Source organism: Danio rerio, chromosome 18, assembly GCF_052040795.2.
Source record: "Danio rerio strain M-AB ecotype USA chromosome 18, GRCz13ab, whole genome shotgun sequence".
Taxonomy (NCBI): domain Eukaryota; kingdom Metazoa; phylum Chordata; class Actinopteri; order Cypriniformes; family Danionidae; genus Danio; species Danio rerio.
The window spans coordinates 8,677,878-8,700,423 of record NC_141038.1 but is presented as its reverse complement, the minus strand read 5'-3'; the positions used below and the strand labels follow the sequence as shown (position 1 = coordinate 8,700,423).

General features: G+C 36.7%; 2 protein-coding genes across 3 annotated transcripts in view; one reads left to right on the top strand and one right to left on the bottom strand.

Annotated features, from left to right (window-relative positions):
* Positions 1-22,546, top strand: part of LOC101882393 (uncharacterized) — a 768,785-nt gene that overhangs the window by 115,929 nt on the left and 630,310 nt on the right. The gene's annotated exons all lie outside the window — the stretch shown is intronic.
* On the bottom strand, positions 856-19,720 carry neto2b (neuropilin (NRP) and tolloid (TLL)-like 2b). 2 transcript variants are annotated; one of them, XM_087292887.1, is made up of 10 exons: positions 19,485-19,720; positions 17,124-17,180; positions 16,807-16,953; positions 14,797-15,045; positions 14,669-14,716; positions 12,672-12,799; positions 11,220-11,448; positions 9,098-9,211; positions 8,255-8,385; positions 856-6,352 (listed from the first exon to the last, which is right to left on the bottom strand). In XM_087292887.1, the coding sequence occupies exons 1-10, from the start codon at positions 19,492-19,494 to the stop codon at positions 5,852-5,854; spliced, it is 1,614 nt and encodes a 537-aa protein (XP_087149013.1). In that variant the 5' UTR covers positions 19,495-19,720; the 3' UTR covers positions 856-5,851. The 2 variants fall into 2 exon arrangements, with proteins under 2 accessions (XP_087149013.1, XP_087149014.1); XM_087292888.1 differs by having other exon boundaries at positions 16,807-16,950.

Genomic DNA, 22,546 nt, shown 5'->3' with positions numbered 1-22,546 from the left:
TCAAGATTATTCTCAAGAAACGAGGGAATTTTGCAACAACCTTAGTCAAGTGGTTACATTTTTACTATATAATCTTTTTATTAATAAAAAGGGGGATAAAACAAAGAAAATAAATATCTAGGGGTTTATAAAGGGGTTTTTAGGTTATATTTTACAATGATAATGATGTCTGTAAATAAGTATGCACTGTCATGCAGAAAGAAAAAGGGATTCAAGATTATTCTCAAGAAACGAGGGAATTTTGCAACAGTCTTAGTCATGTGGTTATATATTTACTGTACAATCTTTTTATAATTGAAAAGGGAGATACAACAAATAAAATAAATATCTAAAATTTCCAATTATTAAAATATATTTGTGGTAAAGTTTTGCATGTTTGCATGCATTTGAATAACTAATAATTTAAAGAATATACATAAAATAAACCATGAAAAACAACAAAGTATCAGCACAAGTCCTGAAAAAAAAAAAAAAAATATATATATATATATATATATATATATATATATATATATATATATATATATATATATATATATATATATATATATATATAATAGCCTTGATTGATTCAGTTTTTCATTTTTGTATTTCCTTTGTTAACTGTATGCAAATTATGCTGTCATTTTCCTGTGTTTTCATCATTTTTAATAATTATTTTAGTGCACTTTTTAAACCACATTAAAATGCTTTGGCATCTATAGCTGAAATAGCATACGTTTTAGGTTTATTTCATCTTTGATTCTATTGCAGCATTTATTTTATTGCAAGCAATGAAATTTAAAGCTTTTACTTTCAGTTTTAGCTACTGTAGTTATGTAAATGGTTGCCAATAAAAGAAAATACTGAATATAGTTTCTGTGTACGAACACGATGTTTATTTTAACGGCTCTCATATGTCAGTTGTCAGGTAAACCCCGCAATAAACAAACCTTCAGAAATGATTGACTCGTCACACAACATTAAAATACACAGGACACGCCAAACCCAAGTCAGAGATCAGTTTGAAAGAAAAGAAGAGAAAGCCAAAAAATAAATAGTTATATATAAACATACAGACACGACCCACAGTCTTTCCTCCCTCATCTTCCTCCAGTTTCTTACTAGAATAGTTTGAGACACTATTTTACTGTGACTCTGAGCTTTACTGATGTATACAGTTGCAGTGCATACAAAAATCACCCTTTTCAGCTACAGCAAAAGAATTTCTTTAATTATTTTTTAGATTTGTCTTTATACAGTATGTATGGGTCAAATTTATACAAAAAATCTAAATATTGGATGAAGTCTGGTTCAAAAATATAATTTGTAGGAGTCATACATTGTATATTGGCGATTGACCACAAGGTGTCAGTAGGAGACTATATAACTGTGGCTTCACTGCATGAAGTAAGAGAGTGTCGGTAGGAAGCACAGTTTTTGACCGTACTGTAGTAGCTCAACTTAACTCAACGTACAACTTAAGGTAACAGATAAGTGCATATAGATTAAGGAAAAGTGATGAAGTAATTCTGTTGATTGGAAAATGAAGTTTTTATTTGCATCGATTTTGCCTACGGACTTTGATTGTTAAAAACTTGCTCACTCTACCAACAATTGGAAAGCCACTACATCAATATTATTATTTACATATTGATGTCAAGGTTTTTTACAGAGAAGATTTTGGAATTTTTATCACTTCGTAATTCAGAATATATTGTGAATATCAAGTTTTAATAATACGAATATCAAGTTTTTTGCTTTTTTTTGGTAGAATAAAATGTATATAATTAGGCATAGTATGTATGAGCATCCTTCAGAATATATAAAGAGTATAAAAACCTTTAGAATACAGATATGTGAATAAAACTAAAGTTTGGTGCATAAGTGCTGCTGTAGTGGAGATTTATGGCTCATTGTAGGAAAAAAAACAATATACACTATATATAGAAATATGTACTATAATTGAAATCTACAGACAAAACTTAAAGTGCAACTCAAGAAACATGAAGTAAACTTTATTAAATAAATAAAATAAATTGACTCATTCTGAAAACGTACCGCTGTATACATTCCTGGAGAGCACCAAATACGTCCCAGGAGCTACGTGTTTTGCAGTTTTTGTTTTTGCAAATCCACCAGAGGCCACTTTGTACATTTTTTAAGATCTCAAATTTCTCCTGCTAATGCTGTTCGTGCCTGCTCTTCTAACGTAAATCCACCAGAGGCCGCTGTGTACGCCTTTTGAGCTCTTAAATTTCTCTCGCGAACACCATTCGTGTCTGCTCTTCTCCCGTAAATCCACCTGAGGCCGCTGTCGACTGACTGACTGACCGACTGATCATCTGACTCACCCTCCTACTTTCCTAAACCCAAACGATGTTTTAAATAGCACAGATTGACCCGCCCACCCACTTCCCTAAACCCAACCAACAGTGTTTTCAAAAGCAATTCAGAAAAAAAAAGCCCTCGTGGCAGCCTGATTTTTACCACGTTTTCAGATTTTACCAAATTCTCACCCTGCTATTTACTTGTTTATTTATTTTTTTTTGGCTTTTGTTTTTGTCTTACCCGCTTTCTGGAACCGTTCTTCGCCATACTCCTCTCTGCGTCTAAAGTCGACTGACATACTGGACGCACCACTGGACAAACTGGTAATAGCGTACTTCTGGCTACATACTGTAATTTGGGATCTCCAAAAATGTGTATAGGGGTACATTTTCAGAATGAGGCTGTGTTGAAAATTGGGAGGGGGCATCTTCATCTGTGACCCATTTACCACCACAGGAATGAAACACGTTTTGACATATAAGACAAATTTGTATAATATTTCAGATCGTTGCTGCTTTTACAGAATTTTACATTATTTTTGTAAATAAATGACACAAAATAAATACCATTTTTTAGTCAGTAAGATGTAGCTGGAAGGGCATCCGCTACATAAAACACATGCCAGAGTAATTGGTGGTTCATTCCGCTTTGGCGACCACTAATAACTCAGGAACTAAGCTGAAGAATAGTAAGTGAGCAGTCAGTAAGTAATACTGCAATATTTGCCACCGGCGCCAATTGTCCCAACACTTGCAGGTGTGGTAAACATTTTATTGTTGTCCTGACCTTCTTGGATTTTTTTTATGTAATGTTGAGGAATGAGAATAACACCACAATAAAAACTAGCACACTTGGCTTGAAATCAATTACAGGAAGGGTGAAAAAGGTCAAACCTAACACGGAAAAAACTTAAATAAACCAAGTAAAATATTAAAACAAGGTGTGCTAAGAACAACTATTGTAAATTCACATATGTGACCCTGGACCACAAGACAAGTCAAAAATACATTTTTTGAAAATTGAGATTAGTAGATGTTATCTGAATAAATAGGTTTTCCATTGATGTATAATGTGTTAGGATTGGACAATATGTGGTCAACTATTTGAATATCTAAAATCTCGATAAAAAAAAAATCAAAATACTGAGGAAAAAACGCCTTTTATATGAGCTGTATGTAATTTTTTGACTATTGTAATGCATAAAAATACCATAATACGTTAGCAGACAGGCAGCAGATGGTGGCGCAGTGGGTAGCAGGAACGCCTCACAGCAAGAAGGTCGCTAGTTCAGGTAGTTAGTTCAGCTAGGTCAGTTGCCATTTCTGTGTGGAGTTTGCATGTTCTCCCCGTGTTGGCGTGGGCTTCACCCCTCTAAATGAATACACTTGCATAAAGTAAATCGTATCTCAAAGCTTTTACTGTGGCTCTTTTATTTTTATATTTTATTTTATTTTATTTTATTTCTCCTCGTGCCGCCCCCCAGCAAGTCGCCGCCCTGGGCAATCACCCATATTGCCTATGTCTAAACCCGCCACAGGATGTTAGTGTGCTTTCACATCTGTGGTTCGATTAATTTGGTCTGGTTGCATTGTAGCATTTTTCTGCCAATTTTGGGTCCTTTTCACACCACACTGATTGCTTTAGTCTGAACAAAATCCACATCACTCATTGGCCAGATATTATTGAACGTGTTTCCTAAACTGTTTTTCGATTGGTCAGAATTGACTTGCGGGAAAATGCCAATGGAACTCCTGCAAGTAAACAAACTGGCAGACACAACATGTGGCTTTTTACTATGGAGGGTCGACTGCGCTGGCTGATTGTATCCCTGCTCATAGTATATTATATAGTTTGTATACATCATTTTAGACAAACGACACATTTAGAGAATGAAGCACGGCTGCGGCTGGAAAACAATGTTTTAATCTATTGCAAATGGCGAACGTGCATTGTAAGTCACTTCAGGATGATGCACAAATTAATTTTATGCTTTAATGCTTATCTTCCGGAAATATTATCAACGATCCATCAGGTAATGTTTGTCCCCCTCTCTCTCTCTGTTTAAAATTGTTGGTTAAGCGCTGACAGAGAAAAACAGCAAAAAATTTTCCTCCACACCCCATAAGATGAGACAGCGCATCGGACTTTGGCAGCTGGATTAGTCCAAAAGGCGCAGTACTTTTTGCAGTTGAGTACGTATGTTCTAATTTGGATCTGTTCTCAACACAAACAAACCACTTCAGGGTTCGTTTGAAAGCATACCGAGACCCTCTTGAAGAGTCTTTTTGGTCCGCTTTTGTTTTGCACTCGTGTGCGATTGCTACATTCAAACCCGCCCAAACGAACCACACCAAGAGGAAAAACGAACTCTAGTGAAATTCAACCGAAATAAATAAGGCAGGTGTGAAAACACCCTTAGTCTTGTTTCTAGATCTGCCACTATGCTGACACATAGGCATCTGTAGCTCCGCCCTCTTTTGAAAAGAGCACAATCTAATTTGAATTGAAGAAGATTTCTATTCTCTCAGTGTGAAGTATTTTCTAAGTGTAAAGCAGTTCATTTTCTCTTCTCAAAGAGTATGGAGTGTTTGCAGCAAACATGCCTGTGTGTGTTAAAAATACTGTGTAAAATGAGTATGCCTGCACAGGAGCAACACTAGGAGAAGGCAATGCTGAAGAATGATTGTGTAGAATAACTGAATATGTAAAGCACTGATTATATATGTTAAATACTTTCATGAAGCTATATGTGTCAGAAGTTAGAATGAGTAACATATTATCAAGTGATTATGCTATCATGACAATGTATGTAAACACTTAGTCCTTATGCATAAGTTGCATCTATGGAGAGAGAACTTTGGTTTCAAAACAGTTGCTGACATGACATAGACCTGTGACATCTCACTGACCATAGCAAGCTGGCAGAGAGCCAAGAATAGCAGGACCACTTAGAGTAAAAACTTATCCTAAAAAGGTCAAGAATTAAAACAAGACACCTAGGGGTGTGGAAAATAACCTGTATAAAGACTGGGGAAAACACAGATACTTTAGAAGGAGCAGGAGAGACTTTAGAAAGAGAACCAAAGAAAGGAAGTGACCAGAAGAGACTTCAGAATGCTTTGGGGTCTGCTCTGCTCTTTCTCGGCTTTATTATGGAGAATAAAGTCTATTTTCTGATATTCAAAACCTCCGGTCTGATCATTTCTAATTGATAAGAAGTCGAATTACGACAGAACTTAAAGCGACAGTCCCCAAAATGGCACAGTTAGAATCAAAGCCTAAACAAGGCTGTTTCAAACTGTTATAAACATTATTTGTGTAATATTTTGATCTAAAATTTCACATAGACACCCTAGGGTTATCAGAGACTCATTTTACATCTTGTAAAAAGGGTCATGATAGGTCCCCTTTAACATCCTAATTGTTTGGGCATTAAAAAAAATCTATAATTTTGATCCATACAATGTATTTTTGTATTCTGGTTTTGTGGCCCATGGTCAAAACAACAAAACAAGAACCAATCAGCTGACCTTCCCTCCTCTCAGAAGTCCATAGAGAGGGACCGCTGCTGCACAGGGTTTGTATGGTTACGTACCATCACGACACCACGTCCTCGGCCAAAAACTTCATTGTACCCGATCTCCTCCATGACCTGTCCCTCCAGGCTCAACTCGTCCTCCTCCAGCGCCTCTCTCAGACTCTGTGCGCTGTAGGCGTGTGTGTGCGGGTGGTGTGAGCGAGAGCTGCTGCGTCGGCCATGGAAGCTGCCCCAGCTGCGAGCCCCGACCGCCGTGCTCAGCTCCTCAGACAGAGGATTGGTTCTGGTCATCAGGATGGTGGTGCTGTTATGAGCGCCGCAGTGATGCTCACGGATGCAGCGGGACATGCTGGCGGAGCGGTGCAGTTTCTGCAGGCCCTCCAGCTCCTCCTCCAACAGCTCCTCTGGCATATCGGTGTCCTGCATGGAGAACATCTCGTACTCGGGAGGATCCATCACCTCCTGCATCTCCGTAGCACTGAACAAACCTTTACGGCACAAGATCTGACGGGGGACCATACACACAAGATTATATTTTTTACACATAGTTGCAACCCAGGCTCGTTCTGAAAATGTACCCCTATATACATTTCTGGAGAGTGTTAAATATGTCCCAGGAGCTACGCTTTTTGCAGTTTTAATTTTCGTGAATCCACAAGAGGCCGCTGTGTACACTTTTTGAGATCTCAAATTTTTCTCACGAATGCCATTCGACAGTTCTAAAAAGCAATCCAAAAAAAGAAAAGCCCTCGCGGCCATCTAATTTTTACCACAGTTTCAGATGTTACCAAATTCTCACTCTGTGTGTATTAAAAAAAAAGCTAATAATCCGATTCATTGCATTTTTATCCCAAACTTGTGCAATCCTTTAAAGGGCCATGAAACCCCCTCGTTTCAGCAGGGTGTTTTCACACCTCTACTTTGGAAAAAGTCAGAAAAGTGGGCGTGTCCAGCTCTGTTTAGGGGGGAGTGTCGAAGGAACTAAAGTGGGAGGGTGTGGGAGTGTCTATTTGGGCTCGCGCGAGTTTCAGAGTCAAAATAAACACACAGGAGAAAGTGATGGTGTTTAACCTACATGGACATCTGTAGTCGAATTATTTGCCAAATTATTAAATGTTGGACTTTAACTGCAGTTTGGCTCTTTCATTCAGGGAATTCATTCATGCCCCTCACGACACACAAGATATTTGATTCGAGGAACTGCTCTAAGCATGTATTTTTCATGCAATGTTTGATACCGCACGGCGAATGAGAGAAAAAAAAACCTCAGCATTTCACGGAAAACTTAGAAGCACACGGCAGCTAGTGTCAGAAAGCCGCGTGTGTTATTCCGGTCACAAAATGCGGTAAAAACCCTACACGAGGTTAAAGTTTGGTTGTGGTGCTAACATGTTTGTACTCGGTGCAATAGTTAACTTAGTTCGATACGAACAAACTGAATAAACAAAGAGCACTGGTCGCTCACTTACCAAATCTGTAGAGACAGGACAATCACCAGCAACTAGAGCCGCGTCCTTATTAAGAGAAGACTACAAGCGAATCCGGATCTCTGCGTTTGCAGATGAGAACAGCTCTCAGGTAAACAATAATCCTCCTTAGACACGTAAGTTATTGTTGTCGAGCGTCGCGTACACTGTTAATCCACACATGACTCCAGCTGAGCTCTCACAGAGAGAAAATAAAAAACAAAACTTAACTGCAGCAAACTATAAAAGCAACACTTCACGCTTGTTTTGCCAACACAACGTGGCGTCTCTGTCGTGTAAACAAGGTGAAAGTAATGAATATTAATGAAGTTGCACAATAGAGCGCGCTGATTGGTTTGAACCAAGCCTTACTCATGCATTAATGCATCACACTGTAAGACGTAATAAGACACACTCTGGTACAGACGTCCAGTCTGCACGCTGGAATACAACGCTATTATGTCATGGCCGTGACGCAGCTTCAAAAATTTGTTTCAAACCGGAAGCACGAATTTACTTGAAATAATGCAAAAACAACCAATTTACACTTTTTAGTGAAATATAGGTGTCCTAATAGTGTTTTTAGCAGTGCGGGACACATATACGACTGTCAACAGCTCAAAAATGTGTTTTGGTGTTTCGTGACCCTTTAAAACTGCAATAATAAATAAAGAATTAAATTTACCCTTGCCATTGTTCAGACAAACAGACCCACGGTCGCACCACTGGCTGAGTCAATATGTCTGTGTCAGGAAGCTCAAGTAAACAAATACATCAGTGTTGTTTTTTTAAAAAGAGCCACAGTGTTTAGTTTGTTCAGGAAAATCAACTTGCAGTGGTTTACGTATTTAAAAAGCTAAATAATATAAGTTGTTAATGTTTCTATAATGTTTACATGCATTTCTGACATATAGAAGTCTGCTTTTTTATTAATCAATACCTTTTTCCTGGGCTGCTTCATCTGTATAAATATAGATATGATGAGCAGAAGGCAGACCACACCAGTGGACACTCCAATCACTGTGCCATGAGTTTTACTCATCTGATGGAAAAAAGTTTTAGGCTTCTTTTCTGATAGAGACGAGGAAAACAAACACAAGAGAGAGCAGAAGATGAGAGAGCAACCCCAATGAGCACAATAATAATAAAACTCAATTATGAATCTTTATTACTGCTTTACATCGCCAGGGTTAACATGGCGTTTTCCTGGACTCCATAATAATCGTTTTTCCTGTGATGTCCAGTCCTTCATAGACTAATTAATTCAGAATATACACACATTATGTGCTTTATAGGTGTGTATCGGATCATGGTTAATCCGTAATTCGTACTGATTACAACCCACTGTTCCTGATACAACAAGTGGCCTGGGGATTAACGCAATTATTTTAATAGTAGATTATTTACATATTTATATTTACTCACAATGATACTTTCTTCTGTTGAACACAAAAGAAGATATTCTGAAGAATGCTGAAAACCTGTAACCATTGAATTCCATAGTAGGAAAGCAAACACTGTTGAATGGTTACAGGCTTCTTCAAAGTATCTTCTTTGTGTTCAACACAATAAAGAAACTCAAACAGGTTTGAAACATGTTAAATGATGACACATTTTTTTTTTTTTTTGGATGAACTTTAAGGTCAAACCCATGAATCAGAGAATTTCTTTTTGAGATGCAGACAAAAACTGTTGCTTATGAAACTATCTATTAAAACTCTTAAGACAGCTTGTATGTCTAATGAGCGACAATGGCTGGAAAACAAACATTGTTTTTTTTTACCTCTGCAGTTGTTTTCATCCCAGGGAAACACACAGTTCTGAACACCATTACAGACCAGAGTGTTGTTGATGCACATGTTGCTGTGACAGAAATATGCATTGGGCGAACACGGAGCTGAAAAACACGTTAGAGATTTAAATGAAATAAAGAGCCAGACAGACATGCAGTGCACTTGAGTGTCCACATGGTGGATCTCTTACACTTCATATTTACAATCTGATACCACTGGTCAGATTGTCCCCGTGACATGCCAAAGCAAACCTACTATTGCATAATATTCTGATACTGTCACCATAAACCCAAAATTAGGCAATTACTTATTATTGTTTATCGAATATTGCAATATTTTCAGTACTGGGTTGTGGCTGGAAGAGCATCTGCTGCGTAAAACATAAGTCAGAATAGTAGAGTAACCCCTGGCAAATGAATGAATGATATATTCATTATAACTGATTTATCCATGCAAATTATTATTCACTTTTGTTGAAATCCATGTGTCCTTTTAAACTTTAATAAAAAATAATTCCCCCTCATCTTCAACACAAATTCTCTGAAAATGCTTTTACTTGTAAATTAAATGACCTTCACTATACACAAATGCATCACAATAATGTAGAAAACCTTTTGCAACTTATTGGTATAAGATATTCCTACAAAAAGGATTAAAGATAGACTGGGTCAAAAGTAATTTTGTGATATTCTCAATATAATATAACTAAAACATGCGCCAGAGTAGTCCGCTGTGGTGACCCCAGATCAGTGTTGCCAGATATAGCTGACTGATTCGAGCCTAAAAACTATCCAAAACCAAATCAAAAAGCACCGCCCAACAATCTGTAGACTATAATAACCTGTTGCGAGGCTTGGGGGGATCACAACTGTTTAAGTGTCTGTATGTAAAGAACTGGGGCTATAGCATCTTTTTGGGAGATCATAACAGGTTTATAAGTAAAAACCGGGGCTGACGGACACGCCGTTGCAAAACTGCCCAAATTTTCACTACCCGCCTATGTCATTTTTTACCCGCAAAAACAAATTCAAAACCGCCCAATCTGGCAACACTGCCCCTGATAAATCAGAGACTTAGCCGGAGGACAATGAGTAGATGATATAACTTTATTCATTGATTTATTTATTTATTTATTTATTTATTTATTTATTTATTTATTTATTTATCATAATTCAAAGAAAAAAGTACAATAAATGTTTTTTTTTTATTTAGGGCGCCATAAAAATATTTTCAGTTTATTTATTTATTTATTTATTTATCCTGTCTTTTTAATTTAATTGATGTGGATTTCTTATCCAAATAGGGTCTAATAAATTTAAAATGTTAAATAATTTATAGCAAAACATCACCTTTTTTAAAAGGTCAAAAACAGCACATATGTACTGTATAATTGAAAAAAAATATTTTGGTTGTATTATTAATAATAATATTTTTATATAATATTAATATTACTAATTATTTATATTAATATTGTTTATATTAATTCATTCATTTTCTTTTCGGCTTAGTCCCTTTATTAATCTGGGGTCAGCATATGTTTTACACAGCGGATACCCTTACAGCTGCAACCCATCACTGGGAAACACCCATACACACTCATTCACACACGTACACTACGGAGAATTTAGCTTACCCAATTCACCTATGCCACATGTCTTTTGACTTGTGGAGGAAACCAATACGAACACGAGGAGAACATGCAAACTCCACAAAGAAATGCCAACTAGCCTAGCCGAGGCTCAAACCAGTGACGCAACCTTTATTGCTGTGATGTAATCGTGCTTTCCAGTGCACCATGGTGCAGCTCTATTGTTCATATTAATATTACAAATTATATTATTATTATTAATAATAATATTAAAGAAGTACGTCATTTTAGTACACAAAACATATTTGTGTCATAACTTCTCTAAGCTAAACCTCAACCTAAACATTTCTGTTTCCATATGTATTTGACAACATAAATAGTGTGTATCACAAATGTACAAAAGTGTGCATTAAACTGAAAAGATAGTCCAGAATCACGTGTTTAACTTAGTGTAGTAAACAAAACTAAGCCCCCCATTCCCACAGAGACAATCAGACTTGTCAAAAATGTAGATGAATGCTTACGTTCGGTAAAGACTGTAAACAGCAAGCGGAAGCGGCTCAGTTTGCTGGTCTCATCAGCCCACATTCGCACCACGGCCACAGTGTTGTCAAGAGTGATGTCATTAGCAACAGTGCTGCAGAACTTGGCCTTCAGATCCTCAATGGCATTACTGCCTTCATAAACGGCAACAAAGTTTTTCTTACACTCGTTTGAGTTCTCCAACTGATAGTCTAGAAAGCGGAGATAGATCTGAATGAGAGACACAAACAGAGACATTAAATGGCACTGTATATGACATGCATAATCAGGAAAAAATATATTAAAATATACATATTTATATTAACATGTTAAACTATATAAACTAATGGCTCAGTCTTCCTACTAACAGCCGGCATCCCAAACAATTACTTATTTTTTCACCAAGAAAACCTCAAGAATTGTGTTGTTCATGAATAGATTTTTATATTAAACAATAATCATAATTAAGTAGATGGACAAGCAGCAAAAATCTCTTTTTTGAGTGTACTAAATGTAGATGTCTAACCAGACATTACTATATTCTGTCTCGCTACAATCCAACCCGCTCTGTAAGATCTCAAAACTCTGGGCTTCTGGTAGTACCTCGAATAGCAAAGTCGAGTAAAGGAGGTCGAGCCTTCTCATTTATGGCTCCTAAACTCTGGAATAGCCTTCCTGATGATGTCCAAGGCTCAGACACACTCTCGCAGTTCAAAACTAGATCAAAGGCCTATCTTTTTAGTAAAGCATACACTCAGTGCATCACTTAGCAGTATGATACATGAATTTGCCCCACGCAGGTTTTTTGCATCTCGCTTACATACACTATGAACAGCAGCTACGCTCATTATTCTATTTAATCTTTATTTCCACCTGGGGATACTCATCCCGAGGCCCTCAAACTACGCAGCGTCACTGATTCGATCCAAGACCAGCAACAAGAGGATCCCAAGGTTTCTATAATCCTGGACCAGGCCGTATCCTGAGCAGCTGCTGTGGTGGTCATGGAGGAGTGGAGAGCATGAGACTGATTCCTGTGATGCTCCAGGGACAGACTAGTCTTAGCTGAGGTCCAGCATTCTCCAGCCTCCTGCGCCCAGACTGCAGCTCTGCACAAGACATTTGGCCATAGGAGAAATGGTCGTGCCCAACTAAGCCTGGTTTCTCTCGAGGTTTTTTAATTCTTCACTTTCCACAATTAGTGAAGTTTTTTCCTCGCTGGTGTTGCCACTGGCTTGCATGGTTCGGTATCTGTAGAGCTGCGCATCGATGTATTTGCTCCACAGTGTTTGAACCACACTGAACTGAGCTAAACTGAACTGAACTTAAACACTGAAAACGGAACTGACACTGTTTCAGTTTACTATGATCTTCTATATCTTCTATCTACATTGTAAAAGCGCTATAGAAATAAAGGTGAATTCAACTGAATTGAATTTAACTGAATTACTAACCTTAGACATCGGTGGAGCTCTTATGGTCCAAATACAATCCACGGCTTCCCCTGCTTTCACCTTATTTTCCTCCTCAACCTGACTGGATCTGATTACACCATCTGCTCCAGACATTTCAAACTGGCAGTCTGTGGGAACAAGATAAAGGTAAAGACAATTCAATTAGTTCAGTTTAATTAGGTTTAAACATTAAATGATTGTAGCATTGTATTGCAAAGCGTTTGAGAAAGAGGCCCAGAGTCTGCAGACTGCAGCTGGGGAAACGTAATACTAATAAATTCTGGGTCACTGAAATATTCAGGAGTTTACATAACTGATGCACTAAAGAGGGAATTTACATTTATATTTGTTGGGCACGGTAACCATAGCAACTGAAAATGAGGGTACATAATGTGTTTTTCTGAAAGGTAGCAAACCTATAATAAAATCAAGGAAAAGCGGCAGATCATGCCAGGTTAGGCTTGGTTAGTTAGTTAGTAGAAATCAAACACAAAAATCCTAAGATAAATAGATTTATTATTAATAATTATTATTGTGGTGGCATGGTGGATCAGTGGTTAGCATTATCGCCTCACAGTAAGAAGGTCTGTGTGGAGTTTGCATGTTCTCCCCATGTTGCCGTGGGTTTCCCCCACAGTCCAAACACATGCGCTATAGGTGAACTGAATAAACTTAATTTTCCGTAGTGTATGTGTGTATATGAGTGTGTATGGATGTTTCCCAGTACTGGGTTGCAGCTGGAAGGGCATCCGCTATGTAAAACATATGCTGTATAAGTTGGCGGTTCATTCTGCTGTGGCAACCTCTGATGAATAAAAGGATTAAGCAAAAGGAAAATGAAAGAATTAATTATTATTGTTATTATGCTTAAGGAAGTTATTATTATTAGATTAAGACTTAACTATCAGCTTAGTTATGTCATTTTAAATGTAAAGATGATGACATTGTTTGAGATGTCTTTGTTATGACTACTTGACAGAAAAGTCTTTGTTGTGATATTTTGACATAACCAAGACAACATAACTTGTCATAAATCTGTTATAAACATGACTGTCATAAGGCCATTATAATTGTGTCTTGAATAATGTTCTGATCTTTGTTTTCAGTGAAACAAACATTCAAATTTCTTATTGAAAATGTCATTGCTCTGTCAAATAATTTTATAATAGCGTCATTAATATTTAATGACATTCAAATTAAATATTCCATTTGTACCACTAGTTCAGGTCAAGAAAAATATTAATACTGCCGTTCTAAAATTCATGTCACAATTATAATGTCATGACAGTCATGTTTATGACAGATTTATGACTAGTTATGATGATTGTAAACAGTCAGGTTGTCATGACAAAGACAGATACAGGTTATAAAGCAATTATTCAATTACTTATTAATAAATGCATTTATTAATAAATCCATAATAATTAATTATGCATCTATTAATTTCACGCTGTCATAACAAGGACATCTCAAACAATGTCATCTTTACATTTAAAATGACATAACTGAGCTAATGACGCTAATAAGCATGAATAAAATCTCATTCATTTTCATGATGTGTCATGTTATTATAAATGTTTCATGACAGTATTATGAACACCGCCTTCAAGTAAATTGTTAACTTTTATAAATTCATATGATAAATTATATTACATTATTTTGATTATGATTTTGTATACTAAAATGTACTTTTTTAAATAAAAAAATATTATTTATATTAAATTAACTTTCCCATCGGCTTAGTCTCTATTTCAGAGGTCCTCACTGGACCACCAAATATTCCATATGTTTTACACAGTGGATGACCCTCCAGCTGCAACCCAGTACCGGGAAACACCCATACACACTCATTCACACACACTTTTTGTCAACTGACCCAGCCGGGGCTCGACACAGCAACCTTCTTGCTATGTGGCGACAGTGCTAACCATTGAGCCACTGTGCTGTGCTCATAGTATCAATAATTGTATAATTGTTTGAATTCAATGGATCTTTACCTGGAATAGGATTCAGCAGTCCTCCAACATGGAGATGAAAATCAGGATCTGTAAAAAAAATCAAGAGCAAAATAACACAAAGGGAAGAATTGCATGATGTAATTGCAAGATATATTTATAGTACTTACCTGCAGTGTATGAATACTCCACCTTGAAACCCAGTTCTTCCAGCTCCTCATCGCTGGTAAACTTGATCCACAAGAAGCGTCCGGAGGAGGTGACAATTCCTGGACTCTTATCCCCGCAGAATCGATTAATCAGGGGAGAGAAAATGAACGGCCCATCGCGTATTTCAATGTTATCAAAGCGGCACTCAAAAGACGGTTCAATGTGGTAGATGTCATCGAAGACCAGCTGAATTCTCTTCCGCGGATGGGCTGATTTGAAACAAGAAACAGGTGTTAAAATATGATTACTGTAAGTATTGTGACTAGGACCCCCCCACACCCCCCCCCCCCCCTACCCCCCCCCACATGTAAAAGTTTAGGTTGGTTTTTAGCCACTTTATTATTATTACTCTCCTTTAGAGAGAAAGATGTGGAAAACTAAACTTTGCACTAACAACATTATTAAAGCATGGACCCATCTTGCCTCTATCAATAGGACAGGCTAGTGGTGGTGATGTAATGGTGTGGGATGTATTTACTACCCTACTTTGAGTCCTTGAAGAGCAATTGAACACTGTTTAAAAGCCAAAGTATTGTTGCTGAGCATGTCTATTATTTTATGCCCACAGTGGACCCTTTCATGATGTCTGCTTAATACAAAATGTCACAAAGCTCAAACTGCTTTCTTGAACATCATAATAGTGAAAAATATACTTCAATGGCTTCCACAGTAACCTTTAGTAACCAGTATAGATTTCAGCACATTGAGGACAAAGAGGAGTCCAACCTGGTACTACCAATGTACACTCACCGGCCACTTTATTAGGTACACCTTACTTGTACCGGGTTGGACACCCTTATTGCAGTCAGATCTGCCTTAAACCTTATTAGTGTAGATTCAACAAGGTAATGGAAATATTCTTCAGAGATTTTGCTCTATATTGACATGAAAGCTTCACGCAGTTGCTGCAGATTTGTCGGCTGCACATCCATGATGAGAATCTCCACCACATCCCAAAGGTGCTCTATTGGATTGAGTTCAGGTGACTGTGGAGGCCATTTGAGAATCATGAACTCATTGTCATGTGCAAGAAACCAGTCACATTATCCTACTGGAAGAAGCCAACAGAAGATGAGTACATTGTGGTCATAAAGGGACAGCAACAATACTCAGCTGTGGCGTTGATACGATGCTCAGTTGGTTCTAATGGGCCCAAAGTGTGCCTAGAAATGATCCCCCACACCATTACACCACCACCACCAGCCTGAACCGTTAATACAAGGCAGGATGGATCTATGCTTTCATGTTGTTGACGCTAAATTTTGACCCTACATCCGACTATCACAGCAGAAATTAATACTATGCAGACCAGGCAATGTTTTTCCAATCTTCTATTGTCCAAATTTGTTGAGCCTGCGCGAATTGTAGCCGGTTTCCTGTTCTTAGCTGACAGGAGTGGCACCCGGTGTGGTCTTCTGATACTGTAGCCCATCTGCCTCAAGGTTGGATGTGTTGTGCATTCAAAAATGCTCTTCTGCATAACTCAGTTGTAACGAGTGGTTATTTAAGTTACTGTTTCCTTTTTATCAGCTCAAACCAGTCTGGTCATTCTCCTCTGACCTCTGGCATCAAAAAGGCTGGATATTTTCTCTTTATCTGATCACTCTCTGTAAACCCCAGAGATGTTTCTGCGTGAAAATCGCAGTAGATCAGCAGTTTCTGAAATACTCAGACCAGCCCGTCTGGCACCAACAACCATGTCACGTTCAAAGTCACTTAAATCCCCTCTCTTCCCCATTCTAATGCTTGCTTTGAACTCCAGCAGATCGTCTTGACCATGTATACATGCCTAAATACACTGAGTTGCTGCCATGTGATTGGCTTATTAGAAATTTGTGTTAACAAGCAGTTGGACAGGTGTACCTAATAAAGTGGCCGGTGATTGTAGTGCATGTGATTATGTATGGGTTTTTTTTACAAACACAATGAACAGGACAAATATCTAGTGCTAAAGCAAGTGAGACTCATACCCTCGAGTATGTACACGCACTCCTTGTTTGGTGGGTATGTACTGGGGTAGTTTGGAGAACTGAATGTTCCTCCATTTTCTGTCTGGACCAAAGTTCCACAGTGAGCCGGTTTCTTATCCGCAACAGCCACATTCTGAGCCAAAGCTACTGGAAAAAACACACACACCAGATGATCTGCATTCAAGATAATTATTATTAAAGCAAAAACACTAGGAAAAACATACAGTATTTCGTATTAATTTTCTTTTTTTTACTTCGAGTCTTTCATACTCCACATATAATTTGTCTTTGCATGCATGTTCCTATTTTAAACCAACCTTGAGTTTTCTGTGCCAACGCAAAACCCTCCTCTATCAGGATAAGCAGAACCAAGGCTGCAAAATAAAAAACAAATAAAAGCAGGATATTTTTGTTACCTTGGTGGTCTTAGACCTACAGTGACGTATTCTACAAGTAAAAAAGACTGGAGAACACAAATGGAGCATAGAAAGTCCACAAAAAATCAAGGTTTTGATCACGATGATGACATTGTTTAAAAATCTGGGGTCAATACGAAGATTTAGGGCCCTATCATACACCCGGCGCAATGTGGCACAAGGCGCGACGCAATAGTCTTTTGGTAGTTTCAGCTTGGCGCTTTTTGAGGCGTTACGCTACGCTGTTTAAATACCAAATGCATTTGCGCTCATGTGTGTCAAAAATGCATTCTGACACGCCCTGAAAGCGTTTGCGCCCTGCGTTTTGCGCTCTGCGCATGGACCGTCAAAATAGAGCCCTTAATCTCTTTAAATCTTTTTAAGTGTATTTTGCCCACAAAGGCTGCATTGAATAATATTTCAGTAAAAAACAGTAATATTGTGAAATAGTATGAGAGTTCCAAATACTGTTCACTATTTTTTATATTTTTAATTTATTTATTTATATAATATTAATGCAGAGTTTTTAGCACACGATGGCTCAGTGGTTAGCACTGTTGCCTCACAGCAAGAAGGTCGCTGATTCGAGTCCCGGCTGGACCAGTTGACATTTCTGTGTGGAGTTTGTATGTTCTCCCCGTGTTGGCGTGGGTTTCTTCTGAGTGCTCCGGTTTCCCCCACAATTACGCTATAGGTGAATTAAATAGACTAAATTGGCCGTACTGTTTGAGTGTGAGAATGAGTGTGTTTCCCAGTACTGGGTTGCACCTGGAAGGGCATCTGCTGCGGAAAACATATGCTGGATAAGTTAGTGGTTCATTCCGCTGTGGCGACCCCTGATTAATAAAGCAACTATAAGTCGAAAAGAAAATAAATGAACGAATGTCTGTAGTGTATGAGAGTGTATGGGTGTTTCTCAGTACTGGGTTGCGGCTGGAATGGCATCCACTGTGTAAAACATTTGCTTAAATAGGTGGCGATTCATTACACTGTGGCGACCTCTGTAGAAGAGACTAAGCCGAAGGAACATTAATGAATAACTCTGATCTTGAGAATCATAATACTTCAGAACTTATTATACTATTTTGCTCAAGAAACTCTTCTTTTTAGTGTAAATAAAGTTTAAAACAGTGATTTTCATGTTTAAAACATACTTTAAACTTTAGGTTTATTTCACCTCAAATCTTAATTCTGTTATTATTCGTGCTTTCATATGGACAGTACAGCGGAAAAAGGAAGAAGACACCAGCCAAAGATTTGAACTCAGAGTCTCTTTGAAATTACAGGTTTTGAAATAAATTGTAGCAGATGTGTAGGGTTGTGTCTGGTGTCATTGCATGTGAATGTGACCTTCATGAGAGCTATTGTGTTGCACATTTATTATTATTATGGTTCGTTTGGTCCAGACCAACAAAGAATATTAGACATTTAATTCAGGTCCACTCAGCACATTTTTAACACTGAATTTAAAAACATAACTCCTGTCACACACAAAAATAAAATTACATTTCTGTCTGAATGCAAAAATGAAACGTTCCTTATTTTATTTATTTCATTACATTACATTATATTTTAATGCCATATCAGCAGCATTGGCTATATTCATGGCAAAAACATATACTAATAAATATACAATATATAATCATAAAATCTAATTAGTTTCTTAACAAATATACATTGTAAACAAACAACAAAACGTATACAAGTAGCAACAAAACACTGAAAAGAGTCATATATAATCTTTTAGTTTGATTAAAGATAAATATTCTAAAAGTGCTCCAGAAGACACCTTTTCAAACATTTCACTTTAAATATTTCCCGAATAAAAGCGTTACAGTGAATATGTATAGTAAATACTACAGTGTTTTTGAACCATATTATAATAAAACCCGCTATGGTAACACACCAACTATAGAAATACAGTAGCTTTCTACAACTATATATTATACTACAACACACTACAGTCTACTGTGGGAAAAACTAAAGTATGCTACACTATTTAATGCAAGTTATCAGTTTAGTATAGGTAATACTACAGTATATGCTGTACGTTAACAATCCTGATAAAAGTGTTGTAAATACTATGATATATACAGTGCAATAGCTACCATATGGTTAAAAAAATACTTTAGTAACGTATATATTGTAATTTACTATAGTATTTTTTATGTGGTCATTCTTAAAACTGATAGGCAGATTTGAACATACAAAAGCAGCATTTATCAGCAATAAAGCAAAGTAAATAACGTTACATGAACTCACCCTCATGCATTTCCACTTTCACTTGACACTTTTCTCGCGTGAGATTGTTTGCGGTCTACATTTTCAATGGCATGAACTGAAACCATCGAAATACGTCTCTGCTGCTGGTTTCATGAATAAAAAAGCATCTCTCTCGGTGAATAAATTCGATAACATCCATTTAAAAGCGCACAAAAGCAATGAACGACACCGTAGACGCCGAGACACTACTCAGCTCCGCGCGTCTGAGGAGATTTGGAGTTTTTTGACTGAGCGACAGTGAGGAGCGGGAAGCCTTGCCTCATGAAGATTAACTAATTCAATGACAGAAGCACAGTGTGCGTTACTGATTATATCCAATGGAGTAAGTATGAATCACTTCATCTGATGATTATTAATAAATTATGTCATTAATAATATTATGGGTATTCATCACGTCATTTGACAGCTGTGCCTGACGTATATAAAAATAATATTCATTTATTCATTATCGTTTTCCTTCGGCTTAGTTTCTGATTTTTCAGATGTCCCCACAAAAGAACCACCAATAAAAATATTAATAAAAAATTAAGCATCATTCATTGATTTTCTTCTCGGCTTAATCCCTTTATTAATCAGGGGAATATCACAGCAGAATAAACCACCAACATGTTTTATGCAGCAGATGCCCTTCTAGCCGCATCCCAACACTGGGAAACACCTGCACACTCACATACACTATACGGCCAATTTAACTTATTCAATTCACCTCTATCGCATGACTATGGGGGAAATCCGGAGGAATCCCACACGAACACGGGGAGAACATGCAAACTCCACACAGAAATGCCAACTGACCTAGAGCTCGAACCAGCAACCTTCTTTCTGTGAGACGATTGTGCTACCCACTGTGCCACTGTACTGCCCTAAACAGCATATATATATATATATATATATATATATATATATATATATATATATATATATATATATATATATATATATATATATATATATATACTTTAATGCAGTTAAATAATGCACAAAACATGAAATTGCAGGTCATTACAATTGCCGGAACAGTTATTTTATCTTTATATATTTATATGTTGGAATGATAAACATGCAATTTAGCACTACAGTAGTTGCTTCAGCAATAATATTAATATTTAAATGAAAAAAGCGCCAGAAATAGGCTAATACGATTTTGCAATTGTATAAACTTGAATTAGTTGTGAGACTATGATATGATAACTACTACACATTTCTAAGCATAGTTTTAAAAACCTATTTCTAATAACTGATCTATTTTATCTTTGCCATAATAAAAGTAAATAATATTTTACTAGATATTTTTCAAGACACTTCTATACAGCTTAAAGTGACATTTAAAGGCTTAACTAGGTTAATCAAGTTAACTAGGCAGGTTAAGGGAATTAGGCAAGTGTTTGTATAACGATGGTTTGTTCTGTAGACTATCGAAAAAAATGGGCTAATAATTTTGTCCCAAAAATGGCTTTAAAAAAAATGTAAAACTGCTTTTATTCTTGCCGAAAAAAAACAAATAAGACTTTCTCCAGAAGAAAAAATATTATCGGACACACTGTTAAACTGTTATCAGACAGACTGTTAACCATTATTTAGGAAATATTTAAAAAAGGAAAAAAAATCAAAAGGGGGCTAATAATTCTGACTTACACGGTGTGTGCATGCATATGTGAGGACTATTGTGTTTGAGATTGTGTAGATCTATGCATATATGTGTGTACTTTTATCTGAGTTTATATTTGTTGTTTATTATGCAGTATTTGTCTGTACATTTTTTATGTGGTTTATTTTACATTGCTTGTTTGTGAAGCGCTTTAAGTTGCATTTATGTAGGAAAAGTGCTACAAATAAAATGTATTATTATTGTTATTATTATTACTAATCGTTCACATGTCCAAAACATTTAAAAGCTTTAAAATAACCAGTCCAAAATTACATTTTTTATTGAAAATACGTCATTTTGTGTGTGTTTTTTTTACCAAATCAGTGAAATGATTTGTGAATTTGGCAATTAAAGAGTTAAAATCCTGTCATTTTAAAAAACATTAGTAGTTTTGATTAGAAATGAGCTTCATTGACAGATTTCTGCAAAAAAATAAAAAATAAAAAAATTAATCTGATGCATTTTTACAGCAGTTTAATCTGGATGTTTTGATCCTGCACATGACAAAAGGGTAGCAATTTTGGACAGTGCACAAGGGTTAACTCTTCTTTGTAGCATTAAAAATGCGTTATTTGTAGTATATTTGACATTCCTCCATTACCTGACACACATACATCATTTTCAACCTTATAGATTAGTGGTGTCATATTAGAAAGCATCTATAATGCACAGCTCTCCAAGACCAGGACTGAGAAGCAAATGCAGCTCTAGGAAGATTACGAAGAAGCCTCCACATGACTTAAGCAGTAAGTCTTGCCAGTGGGATGTGTAATTTTGCGGATGGGGTCTGCACATCTGTTGAAAACGAGGGATTTGAGACTTAACACTGAGGGTCCCTGATAAGCAGTATGGGGACTGAACTGATGAGGCGCATTACAGAAGCTGATTACACAGGGATATATGAATTCTAATAATATCGGGCTTGATCTGATCACGTAATGCATCGACTGACAAGGTGCGTCACAGTGTGTGGTTTTAATCACCTTTACACTTGGCAAGAAGCAACACTATTGTGATGAAGCCCTGACCTCTGTGTACTGAACTTTGTAAGTTATCTCACATTGTTTGTGATAAAACATGGATTATGTCTTAAATCAGGCAGACTTTTGTGCTCGGAGTCACAATTCTGAAGTGGGAATTATCTTGGATTTCTAAGTGGCAAGTATTTGCTCACTTTTTTACTGAGAGATAACTTCTGAAGAAGAAGACTGAATTAAAAGTTGCTGAAATAATATTAATAAAAAAATTTTGTGAATGTAAATGAGGTGCAATTACATAATTAATATATAAGTACAGGATTATTCAATAGTATATATCTAAATTTATAAATTTTATATACACAAATGGATTTACACCACTTACCGGTCACTTTATTAGGTACACCTTACTATGA